This window comes from Dermacentor variabilis, chromosome 7, assembly GCF_050947875.1.
Source record: "Dermacentor variabilis isolate Ectoservices chromosome 7, ASM5094787v1, whole genome shotgun sequence".
Taxonomy (NCBI): domain Eukaryota; kingdom Metazoa; phylum Arthropoda; class Arachnida; order Ixodida; family Ixodidae; genus Dermacentor; species Dermacentor variabilis.
The window spans coordinates 114,735,087-114,753,549 of record NC_134574.1 but is presented as its reverse complement, the minus strand read 5'-3'; the positions used below and the strand labels follow the sequence as shown (position 1 = coordinate 114,753,549).

General features: G+C 48.1%; 1 protein-coding gene across 1 annotated transcript in view; it reads left to right on the top strand.

The window, feature by feature from the left end:
- The window catches only part of LOC142587795 (uncharacterized), a 35,302-nt gene that overhangs the window by 12,309 nt on the left and 4,530 nt on the right, over positions 1-18,463 (top strand). The window contains exons 2-4 of the mRNA XM_075699064.1: positions 743-875; positions 8,910-9,055; positions 17,395-17,527. Of these exons, the coding sequence (XP_075555179.1) occupies positions 743-875; positions 8,910-9,055; positions 17,395-17,527 (412 nt within the window). The remainder of the gene's footprint in view (positions 1-742; positions 876-8,909; positions 9,056-17,394; positions 17,528-18,463) is intronic.

Below are 18,463 nucleotides of genomic sequence, written 5' to 3'. Positions count from 1 at the left end.
GTCCAAGATCCCTACCCGTGAACTATTTTCGTGAAGCTGGCTCTATTCCGAAGTGCGGTATGGACAACTCCACTGAAGTCAAGGCTGTGAGAAAAGAAGCAGCATTTGAATTCGAATAGCCAGTCCGAAGAACCAATCATACGTGCTCACATCGCAAATCACAAAACAAACAGCGACACCACAGTCACGCGTAAGCTTTAGCTGGACTCCTTCATTGTCACGCATACTTTCTGAAAAAAAAATGCAGAACGCGGAGTTTCGCTTAAGAGGCGAGCGTTGAAGCTAGCACAAGGAAATTGGATATTCTAAACCTAAAAGAAAACGAGAAAAATGTCAACGAGACAAGCAGTCTGCTTCAATGTTGGATGTGTATGTAGAAACGAACCAAGTTAAAGAAATTTTGAGACATTCACTTGCGAAACTGACTACTGAACGGTGGTAGATAACGCGATGGCGGGCAGACAAAGCATTGCACTCGCCTTTAAACTTGGCTGCTACATGTTGCGAATGAAGGTTCAGAAAATTGCCCGCAAGTGAAATTCAATGATGCCAAAAAATTGTAGGCTTTGGGGCTTTCGGTGGCGTTAAAATCTTTCACAAGTGCATTTCACATAACTGTGACTTTTTCTCTAACATCGGAGTTAAAAATATAACATCTGTTTTTCTTTCTCTCTTTTTCATTCAATAAATGTGCAAAATATTTCTCTGTTCTCCTGTTGCACCGAATGGAACACCATCTCAGTCTTCTGCGACGAGCTGGAGCTGAAGCCTGGCTGCACGAAGGAAATGTTAGACGCTTGCGGCTCTGACTTCCTCGTGTACAACAACGTCACCAGTCTACCGGAAGACGGAAAGGAGTTTGAAGAGAACTGCGTGTAAGTGCCGCAGGAAGCGTCAAGGTCGTTTACTTTCAAAAGCGCCATGCTTCAGTGGTCCTGCGTCTCGGCGTGACCAGGCTCATCACGCCATTGTTACTTTTCTAACATAATACGCCTTGATTTTCCGTTTGTATAGTGTTCTTTCTCTTTTTTTGCAAATGAGGAGACCGCTAATATTATTTCCATGTTTAAACATCATTCTAGTGCTGAATATGCAGTTTTTTTATATCTGATCCCACCGCGGTAGGTCACTTTTTGTCACTGTTTTACTTCAGCCTTTGTGATCTGTCATCTTGTTCTTCGCGCTTTTCTTCCATCTTCCTACCTTTCTTTTCCGCGTTCCTGACCCCTCCTTCCTGGAAAGTAAACAGGCATTGCGCACTATCCGGTAGCTCCTTACTTTATTGATGCGAAAGCATGAAATAGCCCATTGAGCGAGAACGCCGGCGTCTGTAGCAACGAAACGGCCCCTAAATTCTCATTGGCTGCGACGCTACGTCACGTTCGCGCCTCGACTGAGCTGAGCGGGCGAAAGGGAACACCACTGGCGCACCAGGTGTTGCGTGAGGAGAGGGGGCATCGCCGATACGCCACGTCACCCTTGCCTGCGTTATCCGCGCGTTCCTTGTCCGCGCAAGTTTTGTCTGCGTTCTAATTTCGCCTCGGTAATTGCTATCAAGAAATTATAGTACAAAATATAAGCAGAATATACTCGATGGGAAACACGTTGGCAATAGTGAGTTTTGAACATATGACCCCACGCTCAGAAGCCGAGAGTCTTACCCTCAGGGTTAAACAGCCGTTGACCAAGCATCTCAACGGGCTTGCTTGCCCATGAGGGGTACATACCTTGAGGACTACTCAGCGGCGTACAAGTGGCCATTAATGCTTTCACATTCACAACTCATAAAAAGTGCTTAGGTGTCTTCGGACTTTATTTTTTTCTCTCAGTTGTATGTTTTCAATAAATAAATAAATCACTCAATCAATCAATCAATCAATCAATCAGATGTTTATTATAGTGCAAGTACAGCTACGGAGCCTTAGTACGGTTGCAGTCAAAGAGAGACAAAATGTACAAAGAAGGCATATGTGGTAGACAAAACAATTCGAGGTAGAGAAACAAATAGGGAAACAAAAAACGGTGAGGCAGGCGTAAAAGGGAGTTAATCATACAACATGATTACCTAGAACAGAAAACACAGGAAATGAACTCTGAAATATATCAATACGGGCGGAATACATATCACATGTTCTTTGTAGTAGAACCATAGCACAGTTTTCAATGCAACAAGGCCTGGCAGAAAATTTGAAATGTTGCCTAATATACATTTACGGCTTTGGGTAGTGTGTGATGCCATAACAACCTTAAAGGGTAACAAAAGGGCTGACCTAATAAGCCTTGATTTTAGAGGCGTGAGTTGAGGTGTGCTTAAGAGGGCTGGACTGTGATCGCCCGAACGGCAAAAGCAGTGTTTTCCAATCGATATCAGTGCATTTTGGACGCGTACAGTGAGGTCATAATTTTGATTTGCACGTTCGTTCCCAAACTGCAGAGGCATAGTCTAGTAGTGGAAGGCACGCAGTAGAATACTATCTTCAGAAAGACAACAGGGAAGTGGAAGTCATGCCATATACTACAAACAATACCAAGAGCGCGAAGGGCATGTTGTTTCCCATATTTAGCGTGTGAAAAGAAGCCAAGCGTTTTGTCGAAATAGCACCAACATATTTCATTTCATCAACCATGGGTAGAGAAACACATCCCACAGGGAGTATGCAAATTACACATGACGAGTTTTTTCGGGTATAACTTAATTCCATTTAAGAGTAGCGTATTGACCCTACACAAGCTAGAGAGAAAAAAAAAGAAATGTCTTTTTTGAAGGTCAGTGCAGTCGTGAACGCTATTTACAGTCTTAAATAGCTTCATGTCGTCGACATTTAGAAAGAATGAAGAGTCCTTGTCATGAAATGTCATTTACAATTTGTAGGAAGACAAGAGCACCGAGAATGGATCCTTGAGGCACTCTTCTAGAGACCTCATAGCTAACAGTGCTCTGTCCATGCCAACGAAGAACGAGATATTGCTTAAGTAATTAGACAACAAGACAGTGATGGAAGACGGCATGTCCACTGGCGTCAGCTTTGTAATGAGGAGTTCATGGCAAACTACATCAAATTTTTTATTTAGGTCACAGTAAACAGCATCTAATCGGTAACTACTATGTCCCACGGCGTAAGCGTGGGTCATATATGTGACCAAGTTCATTGTTACGAAGCGCCCTGACACAAAGCCGTGTGCTTTTTCTATCAAAATGTTCTTAGCCCTAACAGAAAGCAGTGAACGCAACATAATTTCAAACACTTTTGACGAAGCGCGGAGGACGCATGTAAGCATGCGCTTAGTAACTACACTTCTAGCGCCCGATCAGCGTACGGGGTAGTGCCCGTGCTACTTTCCAAGCGCTATATAAACTTACTACACTTTAGGGAACCGCTCAAGATATTCGCGAGAACAGGGACAAGCGTGCTTCCACATACGTCCCGTGGCCTCACACTACGCTCACGGCGCGCACGCTCTGTTCGCGCGTGCCGTACGACCACCCTGGGTTCGAGTACTCCACGTCACACACACAGGGCACCGGGTCCGCGCCTGCCCCGGCCCGCTTCGTGTGCCGACGTGCCACCGAGCGCGCGCCCAGCCGGTCCCAGTTGGGGCAGCGTGAGACCGCGCGTACAGCAAGGGAGACCCTAGGCGAAGCTCCCGGGCAAGAAGAAAAAACACTTATTAACGCGACAGCGTTAAGGAGCTCGTGTCGCAGAAAAGCCGGTGTCGTCAGTGTCGGTGTCGGCGGCGTTGGCCGTGAGCGATAAATCCCAGCAGGCACTTCATGAATAAAAAACAACTTGCAAGATGGGCTGGGTGGGAATCGAACCAGGGTCTCCGCAGTGAGAGACGGAGACGTTGCCACTGAGCCACGAGTTTTTTTTTTCTTCTTTATTGCTGAGCCTCGAGTTCGATGCTTCAAAGCGGTACAAAAGCGCCTCTAGTGAACGCGGTGTTGCCTTAGAAACGAGATGTTTCTAAGGCTCAGGCGTGCGTCGCTTGCTCAGGCGCACATTTCGTTGTCGCGCCGAACGCTGCGTTGCTCGACGCTCACCGCGTCCGATGCGGGGCGCGTAGTTGCTGCGCCGTAGCCCATTGTCTTACACCCCTTGGCGGGTCGACGGGAACGCTGTCGCGTTCCACTCTTGAAGGCGAAGCTTAAGCGTCCTCCAATTTTAACGCGATAGCGTTAAGGAGCTCGTGTCGCAGAAAAGCCGGTGTCGTCGGTGTCGGTGTCGGCGTCCGCGGCGTTGGCCGTGAGCGATAAATCACGGCACGCACTTCATAAATGAAAAGCAACTTCCAAGATGAGCTGGGTGGGAATCGAACCAGGGTCTCCGGAGTGTGAGACGGAGACGTTACCACTGAGCCACGAGTTCGATGCTTCAAAGCGGTACAAAAGCGCCTCTAGTGAACGCGGTGTTGCCTTAGAAACGCGCTGTTTCTAAGGCTCAGGCGTACATCCCTTGCTCAAGCGCACATTTCGTTGTCGCGCCGAACGCTGCGTTGCTCGACGCTCACCGCGTCCGATGCGGGGCGCGTAGTCGCTGCGCCGTAGCCCATTGTCTTACACCCCTTGGCGGGTCGACGGGAACGCTGTCGCGTTCCACTCTTGAAGGCGAAGCTTAAGCGTCCTCCAATTTTTTAGGCTGCGTTTCGACACAAACACGACTGAATCTGAAACTGATTTCTATACATCATGGCCAAATGGCTGGGACTGCACAACACGCTAGAGGAGCTAATAGAAGCGCAACGTATAGCGCAATACGAAAGCCTCTCTAAAATGACAGCGCGCAGACGCATTCTTGATAAACTAGGCATCCGCTACCACACACAACACGAAGACAAACGTTACATTCCCAAGGAAATAAGGGCCAAGCTCACGGTGCCCCCACTACCCAAGATTATGCATCCCGCACATCACGAGGGCAGGAGAGGAAGCAGGGCAAAGAACATAGCGAAGAGCTACGGAAGAGACAAGGACGCGGTACTTGTAGACGCAGCACGTTACAAACACAAACGCAGCTTTTTCGCAGCAGTGTTTTACTACAATAGGCAATGCTGCACAAGCTAGACTATAAACACAATGCGCATAGAAACAGCGGAAGAAGCGACTATAGCCTTAGCCATAGCACAAACCAACGCAAACTTCATAATCAGCGATTCGCAAACAGCACTACGCAACTTCGCGTATAGCCTGATCTCGCCTGCGGCCCGAAACATAATCATAAAAGGCAAAACAACAAGGGAAGACAGATGCGTCCAAGTCCTATAGATACCAGCACCCATCCCCGGCTCAACGGGAGAGAACAACCCTAACGCGGCGGCAAACAACGTAGCTCGAGGACTCACTTTCAGAGCTGCGACGAACGCAAACCACTCGACAGGACCGTCGGAGGTATGGGAATGGAAAGACAGAATGAACAGGTTCAACGACATCACCAATCATCACAAGATGCAAAGATGTACTTATCCATCACCCCATCCAGAGCTCAATAGATCGCAAACTGTCCAGTGGCGACAACTACAAACGAAATCATACAATAGTCCCACACTGATGCACGGTATTTATCCATAAATATGCACAACCGATGCGAAGGTGCACAGGTGCACAGGTGCGAAGTGTGTGCTGCCAGAGCCATGCTAGAACACGTGCTTTGGGAATGCCAGGGATAAATACACGATAATGAGAGTGAGACCTCCGCGCACGTTGGCAGGCTGCGCTCTGGAAAGTCCAGCGGGCCAAGGAAGCCGCCAGGAGACAATAACTCTTGACCGTAACTTCGGCGGGTGTCCCAGCCCGCTAACTCGCCGGACGCGAATCATTCTGATTCGAAATAAAGTTTTCTGACTCACTCGCTCTTACTTTTGGGACAGATGTCAGTGCTAGACGCGCAAGAGCGTCAGCTTTATCGTCTGCTTCAGTTCCTACGTGGGATGCAATCCATTGAAATTTTGCATTAAATCCCTTGCTCAGTAGAACTTCATTCAGTGCCGGAGATTACCTTGTAAACTTTTCTCGAGGCAGGCCACGGTGTAAACGTTGTAACGCTTACTTTGAGTGCGTCAGCACCACGAAGTCACATGGGGAATAGGAGCGCAGTTTTTCGCAAGGCCGCGGTAATTGCGGCACTTTCTGCTGTTGTAGGCGAAACTACGCGATCCAGACGGCCAGACCATGACACATCAAGGGAGGGTATGCAGAATGTCACTGCGCAGCTCTGGGCACACATCGATCCGTCTGTGTACGCTTGTAGGTAGGTTTGAAACGCTCTGTTCAAGTGACCTAGCACAAGAAACTTTGATTCGGCAGCAGAAACGCTGCGTTTTTGCGGGAAGAACGGTACACTGAGGCTGCAGGTAACGCCCGAAGGAGACCATGGAGGGTCGAGACGACTCCGTTTAGGTCATTCCAATAGTAAAAATTGGGAGGCGCTGAGCACCGACTCGAAGTGGGAGCGAGTTCTAGTTCTTAGCCTTAATAGCTGCTCCAGCAAGGTCTGAGATGCCAAAAGGCAGAGTGGAAGAGACTCTGCTTCATTATCAACCTTTTTGTTTGAAGCCGCACGAGGAACTACCATCGCCAAGCGAAATCGCTTTCTATGCAATGCCTCCAAGCGCTCGAATTGACTCTGTGATGGTGATATCAGCGACAGCTGATACAGGATTCAGCTTATTATAAGTGCAGCGTTCAGTTTAAACATAAACATAGGCTTGTTTCCGCAACATACACCTGCCATGCACCGAAGTGCGTTGACTCTTTGCACAGATGCAGGCACCATACTTTCAACTGCGCATCGCCATAGACGCTTGCTTTCAATGGTGACGCCCAGGAATCGAACACTAGTCGCACGACGAATTGGATGGCATCTAATATAGAGCGTCAGGCGTGCTTACTTCTACCACACTCGCGGGAAAATCATGGTGGCAGATTTTTGCGCTGATAAAGATAGGCCGAGCGTCGATAAGTGGAGTTCGATGGTAGATATTGCCCGCTGGCTATTTGGGCTAAACGGTTGATTTGGTACCCCGACATTCAAATGCGGATGTCATCTGCATAGATGGACAATTTAACTACCGTCCAGCCTACCTTCAGTGCCTCTGGAAGGCTGGCCATGGCAACGTTGAAAATCAAGGGAGATAGGACACTGCCTTGTGGGATGCCGAGGGAAATTCATCGCTTTACGCTAATTATGTTTCCAATCTCAACCTGGACACGTCGATCTCTACGAACTTCATTCACGAATCGAAGTGCATTTCTTAAGACACCCCTGGCTTGGAGTCCGCTGATGATGCCTGTATGAAGCACACTGTCGTATGCTTTGGCAACGCCTATTAAAATGGCGAGTGTCGAAAGCCTGTTGACACTATGGTGCTCGATGGAACTTAGTAAGTCCAAGACACTGTCCTCGGCACTCAAGGGAATTCGGCGCACAAGGAAATTCGGAGATCGATGGGAAAGGCCCCGGTCCTGCGGGTGACGTAAGACAGGCTGATCACGATCGCGATGCGGGCAGTTCTGCGCATAATTCTTAGGCGTATTCAGAAAAAAAAATGCAGTGATTCGTCAACGGGCTACAGAAAATTACCAGACACCTCGTGATTTGGTTCAAAAGTGTGTCACGAGATGGCGCTAAAAGCGCAGCTGTCTTTGTTTATGTGTGCTGTGTCACGGTAATTGGTCAACGGAAATACGTATGCGTCAGGTTAGAGCCCTTGAATATATTGTCGCGTGGTAGTGACGTACAAAGAACACAGTAGCAATACTGTGGAAGACGAAACTAACTTTTATCGCGCGAACCTGTGCCCACAAAGACAGGCTACACTTAAAGAACGGCGACAGCGGCAAACACAGTCAGCTTTCGTCAAAATCTGATCAGTGGGTCAAGCGCATCGGCTTTTATACATCAATCGTCGAATGTTCCAGAGTAATCGCTGGGACCCACGTGTCCTCCACAAAGTTCTGCACTATTCGTGACGTGCATACATACAATCAGATTACAGAAGGTTCGGTGACAGGCAGCGGATGGAACCATCGATAACATTCCATAAACTTCCGATACATGCAGGCGCGTGTTGCTCTGTTAGGCGGTGAAACGTGGTCGCCCGATATAGATAAACAAGTACACGTGTCAATATCGTACGTACACTTAAATAACAGCACCACGAATATACCACGAGGGAGGGCTTCAGGTCTATAAGAAAAAAAAAGATTGCGATTATAACGCGAAATGATGCCGAAAAAAAAAACGTAAAGCAACCTTCAAAGTAGATGCCTGCAGGGCTTTAGTCGTCATTACTGCGAACTGGCATCGCCAAATAAAGTTAAAAGGCGAGTTCTGACGTTTTCGGCATTATCTGCGATAACGGACTCGCCATCCGCGACACTCTCCAAAGTAATTGGATAAACAACAATTCAGAAATGCCCACGACACAATCGAGCACGCCAAAGTTCTTCACGAATTGTGTGGTGATACACCCCGCGACTTCGAAGACGGCTCGGTTGAGGAGACTGCACAACAGCGCCGACTGCCTTGGTCAGGGTTCAGATTAATACATCGTAACCGCAGTGCTGTGGTACGAATCGCGTGCTAAGTCTGTAGAAGGCATTCGACGCAAAAATGCATAGTGGCCACCCGAGTTTCACACTCGGGCGCAGAGAGCGCGGTGGGCCTGTGAAAATGAAAGAATAAAAAAGGTGCTATCTCCGTGCAAAATGCGGCGTAACTCGTACACGTTTTTGATTCCCTTAATTATTCGCGTCTCGTCCCATTGTACGTCCCTTCGGAATTATCACTCATAACTTTCGCAGAGTTCCAGCTCCGTGATACGTAGCGTGACTAACTGTATCAAAGGGACTTCACTGCGAGTCTTTGTTTTCTTTCTCACGCGCTGCGCGCACTTCGTCATTGGGCCTGCAGGTTCCTTCAGATGCAGATCTCCTGTAGCTTGGAATTCGCGAAGAAGTGCTTGGACGGCATTCCTCGAGTGGCCATCATTATAGGCCTGCAGTCCATGGAGGAGGAGTACGAGGCCATCTGCACGGAAGGCACCGAACATAATGAGAGTAAGTTACAGTGACTATTATTTCTTCTCTCTTTTTTTCGCGCTTGAGCTGGCGCTGAAGTCAATGCAATAATACATATCCCGAACAAGCCAGTGATGTATTTCTGAGGAGGCAGTCATGAGGGCCCTTGTATGTGCCGGACCAGCCTGTGACATTCGGTCTTCGTAAACTTTCGGACTCGTCCCACTGCCGCTTCTTCGATGCTCGTGCTATTTGTATCACTTTGTTGCAGTTATCTTGTCAGAGAAGAAGAGCTGTCCGTGCGGCCTGAAAAAGTTAACTAAAGCAAGGAGCAAGGCTAACAACTGCCACAAGAAGGGGCGCCACGCATTCCTATGCACTTCGGGAACGAAAGGATAGAAACATAGAAATGGAAAGTGGCGAAGAAAGGAAGCTGAAAAAGTAGCAGTTTCCCCCGAGAGGCCATACACTGGATGATATGGCAAATCAGCAGTGAGCTATACGAAGCAGGTTAGTAGTTCAATCGGCCGCATAAATTGCAGCAAGCATTCGCTTACTACTCAAATTGCCAAGCAGGGTGTCGCGCTCAATTTTCCAAACACGAACAGATCTCACTCGATGACCACGGACACTCGTCAGAACGGCGGCGTGATGAAGAGCAGCGGCAGCGGTGCCGGAACGCTTCGTACTGCCTGTAGGTTCAATGCATCTTCGAAACTTGAAATCACGCTCCAACACTAGGCGCACGAGAACACAGCGCGCACGAAGCCTCACCTAAGCTTTTTACCCTGCCACAGATTACGTCCAAGATGGCGGAGTAGCCGTGCTCAGTCGCACTGTGCGCAGCAATACCGGGGCTAGAATTACAGACGCGCGTGGTCACGTGCCCTTCTCCTCCCCCCAACGCCCCCCACACCCCGCCTGTTTCGCGCACGACACTTGTCGAGTTGGGAGGCAGGGCGAATCACGCCACCATCCTCCTCGGCTCACCCTCGCACGCTTTCTCTCGCGCCTACAGCATACGACTCCGCGGGGCGCGATAGGATTTTATCGCACTTGGACTTTATGCGGAATATCATGGCGACAATGACTACGACGGAAACTCGCCTAGAGTGTCCTTATAGCTAACGCCACAATAAAAAGAAAAAAGAACAAGATTGCAGATCTGTTAGACTAAGGTAAACAAAAAAGCCTGCAGATTCCGCGCCCTGTGGGAATCGATGTTATGCGAAGCAGTGGGCCTACCAAGTTGACGAAACGATCATGTGAGCACCAAGACGTAGGCGGCTGTTTCATCACCTAGATGACACGCATGTCATTACATTCTTGTCATGAACTTTCACTTATGTTCGCCATACACTCTTGTCACTCTATGCCAATTTCGGTAAGTACGAAGTTAAGGAAACGACCATGACAGCAGCAAGACGTAGGCGGCTAAAGAGTTAGAGAGTGTCAAAGTGGCATATTTTGTCAAGACATGCTTCGCATTTAAAACAAAGGCTGTACGAACAGATAAGGTCACTCGAACCGGACTAATTATATAATATTTAAAAGAACCGAAGCATTGCCCCACGTCCTGTCACACACAATGTAATGCTCAAAGTGTATTATACAGAAAATATATAGTGCAACAGAGTAAACAGTGGAATTCTATACAATAATGCGCACAGACTAATCTGTAAGCTAAAGAGAGGGCGAGTACACAATTTACAATAAAATAACGAACAATGTAAGAGTGGAGAAAAATAAGGACGTAAACTCTTAAGGACAGTAAGAAATATTTCGCTGGGTGTCCGCATGAAACGTGAACACCTATATCAGGTGTTCTCGTTTCCTTGTTGTGTGACAACCTACGAGAGATTTAGTAATACCTCAAGACATCCTGAAGGCTTTTTTTTATTGGCTTTTACCACTGCCCCTTCATTACGAAAAACGATGACGAAGTGTGTATTTCATAGAACGCTTGCACCCTTGTCTCGCTTTCTCTCCAAAATCTGGGAGCTGCCGCTCCCGTGTTGCCGCAATGAATGAAGAAGCCCTCGAGGACCTTCCTGGCACCCAGCCATCACGTCGGGTCGCGCCCAGGAAACGTGGAAACGCGTCAAGCGACACGGACAGCGAGGCAACCGAGTTGTGCTCGGACAGCGTCGACTCGTCGGACGACGATTTCACGCTTGTCAGGAGCCGAACTACAAAAAGAAGACTGCTACGGAGGTCATCGTCGCCAAGTGTCTCCACCGTGAAGACAACGCCACAGCGCTGGCCATACACTATGCTCTTTTTGCTTGTGGACCCTGTCTCCAACCTGGGACTCCTAAACAGGCAAGTCCTTTCTGAGTTTCTTGAGGAAATCGCACCAAACGAAATAAAAGACGTGAGAATAAACGCACGCAAGAATGTCCTCGCAGTAGACCTTATACAACGCAGTGCGCTGCAAAGCCTGCGGCACGTAACGGAGATCGACAAAGTGAAAGGGCGATCCATATTTCTTACAGGCTGCAACAGCACTGTCGGCGTCATTTATGATGTCGGTATTTCTATACCAACAGACAACTTAGCAATATTACTAAAGCCAACTACAGAAGACACTCTTGTCACGACCATCACAAGACTTGGCAGCAAACGTTGCCAGAAGCTTGGGTTTGAGGGAGACAGCCCTCCCTCACACTTCAAAGTTGGCCATGCCCGCCATCCAGTCCGCCCATGCGTACCAAAGCCCCTGCAATGCTAGAAATGCTGCAATATGGGACACGTAAAAGGTGCCTGTAGGAATGACCTCGTGTGCCCACGGTGCGCTGAATCTCATTCAGCAGATGCCTGGCGCGCAATTGTGTTAAAGTGCCCTAACTGCCATGGTACTCATGAGGCCTCATCCAATAATTGCCCGCGGGTCAGGAACGAGCGAGCAGTACTCAAACGTGTGGTACGGGACCATTCAACACACAGAGAGGCTGTCGCTACTCTCAGTCGACGACGACATCGCCACCGAAGAGCATCACGAAGAGTTACATCTACTGAAAGATATACACCATCTTCCGGCAAAGCGGCTACCGTATCAACGCCGACTTCCACAAAGAAAGACACTGTGAAAACGAAGAAAGGGGCAAGACTCGCACCTCCTGAAGAATGGCCTACACTTTCACGAGCAGAACCTGCCTCGGAGTCACATCAAATTGCGCTGCCCTCAATGACCTCACGAACCGCGGATGCGACGACGACTGAGGATCACCAAGTCATAGTCTGTCTATCACCAAGCCTATCAATCAGGTGATAGAGAAATGTGCGGAATATAACCAACCCTTATATATAGCTTTCATTGATTACGAGAAAGCGTTTGATTCTGTCGAAACCTCAGCAGTCATAGAGGCATTACGGAATCAGGGTGTAGACGAGCCGTATGTAAAAATACTGAAAGATATCTATAGCGGTTCCACAGCCACCGTAGTCCTCCATAAAGCTAGCAACAAATTCCCAATAAAGAAAGGCGTCAGGCAGGGAGATACGACATCTCCAATGCTATTCACAGCGTGTTTACAGGAGGTATTCAGAGACCTGGATTGGGAAGAATTGGGGATAAGAGTTAACGGAGAATACCTTAGTAACTTGCGATTCGCTGATGATATTGCCTTGCTTAGTAACTCAGGGGACCAATTGCAATGCATGCTCACTGACCTGGAGAGGCAAAGCAGAAGAGTGGGTCTAAAAATTAATCTGCAGAAAACTAAAGTAACGCTTAACAGTCTCGGAAGAGAACAGCAATTTACAATAGGCAGCGAGGCACTGGAAGTCGTAAGGGAATACATCTACTTAGGGCAGGTAGTGACGGCGGATCCGGATCATGAGACGGAAATAATCAGAAGAATAAGAATGGGCTGGGGTGCGTTTGGCAGGCATTCTCAGATCATGAACAGCAGGTTGCCATTATCCCTCAAGAGAAAAGTATATAATAGCTGTGTCTTACCAGTACTTACCTACGGGGCAGAAACCTGGAGGCTTACGAAAAGGGTTCTACTCAAATTGAGGACGACCCAACGAGCTATGGAAAGAAGAATGATAGGTTTAACGTTAAGGGATAAGAAAAGAGCAGATTGGGTGAGGGAACAAACGCGAGTTAATGACATCTTAGTTGAAATCAAGAAAAAGAAATGGACATGGGCAGGACATGTAATGAGGAGGGAAGATAACCGATGATCATTAAGGGTTACGGACTGGATCCCAAGGGAAGGGAAGCGTAGCAGGGGGCGCCAGAAGGTTAGGTGGGCGGATGAGATTAAGAAGTTTTCAGGCATGGCATGGCCACAATTAGTACACGATCGGGGTTGTTGGAGAAGTATGGGAGAGGCCTTTGCCCTGCAGTGGGCGTAACCAGGCTGATGATGATGATGATGAAGTTATAGGGATGTTTAAGTCACTTATGGACGTCATGCGCATTCTACTGAGCAACATGAAAATCCCGTCGGCACAGAGCTCACTGCAGGTGCTGGACACCTTGAGTCCGGTGCTTGCGGCTCCAGTAAAACCACGGCCCGAGAGATGCCGTCGTTTCAAGAGGAGGTCAAGAATGCATCTGGCTTTCAGTGGAACGCCAGATAGCTTAAGTCACGCATGTCCGATTATTGACAGTTCGTCTTTACGCACCAGTTCCCCATTATCGTGATTTGCGAGCCGAACGTGTCAGCTCCCATAAGACTGTCCTCTACCCAAAAAGAGTGCAGCAAGGTTGTTGTGTTTATACGCCGTGACTTCACTTATGTGCATCCCCCAGTGCCTCCTGACGAAGTAAATCGATACGTTTACTTAACACTGAAGAAGAAAAAACTAACGTTCACAATTCTTGGAGCCTACTTATCTCCAACAAGCCGTCTAGATTGCGAGTGCTTACGGGGAATTTCGACATTGACTCCACAGCCGTGGGGGATCACTGGCGACTTTAATGCTCACAATTACCTATGGGAAAGCTCCAAAGTGAACTCTAGAGGAAGAACGTTGGTGTTCTTTGCCTCTGAACGCGAATTTTGCCTGTCAAATGATGGAAGCCCTACTCACCGGCGTGGATCAGCGTATAGTAGCTGCTTGAACCTTACCTTCGTTTCACATTCGCTTTCGAGAAGAGTGCACTGCTTTTAGGATTTAGAAACGCGGGGTAGCGACCACATCCCAACCTATTTGAAGATCGAAGGTTTGACTAGCTCCAAGTCCTCCACAACCGTCCAGTGCACCGACTAGCCTAAATACAAAATAATTATGCAAGGCTGTTGTCATGATGTCGCCTCCTATAACCTACAGGGCGCCCGTCAAACAACCACCAATTCGCCTTCGAAGAGTTCTGCCCACACCGATTTCAACATTGGACTCGAGAAACTTCAAGCGATTCGCTGTCGTGCAGAATGAACATATAGAGGCACGAACTCCAATAATGATTTGAAATTGGCTAGACGAACACAAAAGAAAATAAAGGTCACATGAACAAGCTGGTTTCGCGACAATGGGTATTCTTTTGCGAATCGTTGGACTCGCGAAAACCTTTCTCGCTTATACGGAGGACTGTTAGTGGCCTTCGCGGAATCTTTGGTCAGTGCCATGAGTTTAAATCTCTGGCACTCCATCTACCATGTAGACGTCTTGACGTCGCTGAATCTTTCTGCAGAAAGATTGCTGGTGAAGCAAATTCCGATGGAATGGGTACGGGAACGCTCGACCACCCACAATTCTCAGGCGATGCCCGCATGGAATGCCCGTTTTCTATGGAATAACTAGAAGCTGCGTTGGTTTTGTGCAAGTGTTCTTCAGCGCTAGGACCTCACGGCATTACATACCGTGTCCTGTATAACCTAGGAAACCAAGCTCGGCAGGCACTCTTGTTCCTGTACAACGACTCCTGGCAGACGGGTACGGATCCGCAAGAACGGAAGTCAAGTCGCCTCATTCCACTTTTCAAAGCTTGCAAGTCGCCTTTGTACATTTCCTCATACCGTCCCATCGCACTTGCTAGCTGTGTCGGAAAAACAATAGAAATAATGCTTTTAACACCTCTGGAATGGTACTTAGACTGCTGTCAAACCTACCCAGATTCTATTGCCGGATCCAGGCGCGGGCCCTTCGTCAACAACGTTGTTAACTTCGTAACATTTGTGCAACACCGAAAGACCTGTAAATGACTATCTGCTGCTTTATGTGTAGACGTTAAAGGAGCTTATGATAATGTCAGCCATGAAACCATCCTTAGAACGTTAGAAGCCGTCGGACTTGGTGTTAAAATATATACGTGGGTGTGCAACTACTTACAGAGTGCCTCAAGGCGGAGTGCTTACCCGACGCTTTTCAATCTGGCCCTCATTGGATTAGTTGACAACCTACCAAACACCGTACGAATTTCCATCTATGCAGACGACTAATGCATTTGGGCAACAGGTGTAACACGACTTCAGCTTCGCGCTTGGTTTCAGAAGGCAGCCATAATGACATCTTGCTACCTTCGTCAACAAGGACTTGAAATTTCATGCGGAAAGTGCGCAATGGTAGGATTCAAGAGGAAGCCAATGTCTGCTTACGGCTTATCAATTAACGGACAACTTATACCATACAGCAGAAGTCACAGGTTCTTGGGAGTCGTAATTTACAGAGACCTGTCGACTCCGCACGTCTCTGTCATCTCTGTCTATCTGTCACCCGTTCAGGTTCCTTGCCGGAAAAAGTTGGGGAGCATCTTTACACGCTATGTTACAGCTGTACATCGCGTTGTTTGTTGGATTCCTGTGGTACAGCCTGCCTGCAACATCCAACATCTGCAAGAGTAACCTGCGTACGACTCACAGCATTCAAGTCCAAGCCTTGAAGATATGTCTTGGCTTACCACGCAGTGCATCAACGGCTGAAACCATTGCCGTTGCGCAGGATTACCCAATCACGACGCACATTACCGTTGGGACAACGCGTATGCATCTTAGACATTATGCTAGGACCCCTTCCCACCAACTAGCGAGCCTCACTGCTGAAAGGCCCTGATCAACATTTAGCGCTTCTGTCCATCATGCGTCGTTTACTTCAGAGTACGCACCTGCGGCCAAGCCAGTGTTTCCCCCGAGGTGTTTCGACCGTACACAAGTACATATAATGACTCCAGCGGTACAGAAGAAGACATATCTACCAGCCCCTGCTCTAAAACACCTGAGCTTACTTCGTTTGCATGAAAACTACTGCAACCACGTGAGCATTTATACTGATGGATCGACTACGTCGTCCAGTTCTGGTGTTACGGTGGTTATATCAACGCGAGGAATAACACCGCGGTTCAAGACACCGCATGTCACGAGGTGAACGGCGGCAGAACTAACGGTTCTGCGTTCTGCACTGGAATTCATTGATTCTGAAAGACCTAGAAAATGGGCTGTGTTCTCTGACTCAAAACCGGCATTACCGTGCACGCACTCAGTTCTCCGACGCGGATGTCATGAACAGCTGACATACGAAATCGTGAATATTCAGCATCACGTCCAACAAAGAGGTCACCAGGTTGTTTTTCAGTGGGCATCTGGCAATTGTCGAATCAGTGGCAATGATTCCGCCGATAGCGCTGCTCGCACAGCGCATCAAGAAGAGTACAGCGTTCTAATTCCACTTTCGAGGACAGACGCCGCAAGGCAGCTTCAACACCTGGCATGCAGTCTTCCACTGACTGTGTGGAACTCGCCAAACTTAAGACTTACACGACTGCATCGATTAAACCCCTCACTCCAACTCCGACCTCCACTTGGACTTCCTCGACGTGAAGCTACGCTTCTCTATCGCCTTTGGTTAGGAATTTCCTTCACAAAGGCATACTCTACATTAATTGAAATGACCCACAGTGCAGCATGCGAGGTCTGCGGCACCGAAGAATATATCGACCACCTGCTGTGCCACTGTCGACGATATGCTCCAGAAAGGCAAGAACTTGCTAACGCTCTCCAAAAACTGGACAATCGGCCGCTTTCTGTGCAGGTGCTGCTGGAACACGGCCCCCCATCACTCGTCAGACCATAAGGCGGTGAAGGCGCTTTTGTGCTTCTTGAGGACGACGGGCTTGTGTGAACGTCTGTGACTATCAATGCAATTCGTATTATTCCACACGCGTCAGCGAACGCACCGCTTATTTCCTTCTTTCCTTCCCTCCTCTCTATCCCTGTCATCTTTGTTTTCCCCTTTCCCATTTCCCCGGTGTAAGGTTGCCAACCGGACGTTATTCTGGTTAACCTCCTTTCCTTCTGATTTTCTCTTTCCTACTATTGGCCCCGGGGTTTCAAAGGAAGGATCACGTAAATGCGCGTGTAACCTGAATGTAATGAATGTGACATTTCCCGACAAACACTTAATCGTTACCTTTCCCGTTTTCATCGCAGATTACCGCAAGAGCATCAAGTGCATGAACAAAGCAGGCAAAGGTCTCAACCAGTGCCAAGCTAAGATGCGCGACGACATGGAGATCGGGGTATTGGCTGCGCCTCGGGACAAGGTCACTGGCTACGCCTGCTGGTGAGCATGATCCGTAGCCACCGAGATTCATCGCAACAAAGAGAATTGGGGACCTACGCAAAACAGCTGACCGGTGTCGCAGTGTTCGTTCATTGACGGAACACACGAATCCACTTTTTTTACGTGCAGGCGGCTTCAGCAGTTTTGTTCAGTGCAGGCATAGTCTACGGGCACTGTGAAAAACGGTCAATATCAGCAGTGTCAGCGCGTGTAAAGCCTAGAGGAATAGACGGCTGTGTTGGCCTGCATACATCCCATTGCGAAGAAGCGTTGCAGGTGATCCACTGCTTCTTAGTCACAACTATGCGAAACTAACGGAGGATGCGACCTCGGGAAAATACAGGGGAACTTACCTGTGGTGCTTAATTAAAATGTAGACGTAACAAGGAAGAAGGAAGTGAAAGTGGATGAAGAGATAACTTGCCACCGGTTGGAGATGAACACACATCTTCCGCATTACACGTGCGATGATTTACCATGTGTACCTTGAAGTATATACGCTATGTGCCGAGGATTTACTGAAATTATGGCATACAGCTTTGCCTGACGACGTTTCGGGCCCTTCAGACTCCATCGTACCATTCAGATATGCAGCACAATTTTCGGGCACAGCTATACGAGGCAGTTGCCTCCAAGTCACGGTGTTAGTGAACAACGACAAGAACAAAATTCGGAATTTTGTGACAGTATCTTGTACGCAAAAATAGCAAGTATGACGTTATTACACGTCTAAATAGCCGAAGATATTTTACGTCATCAGACAGAAAGCAAGCAGAAACGATTAAGAAATATTGCTGCAATAAATGGCTACAACGTAACGGATTAGTTGAGAACCGTCCTAAGTTAGATTGCACGGTAGAAGTATCATTTTGACAAATAACTCGAAAAAGAAAGATGAAACAGCAGAAGAAACGAAAATACACGGAGCGCCTATGC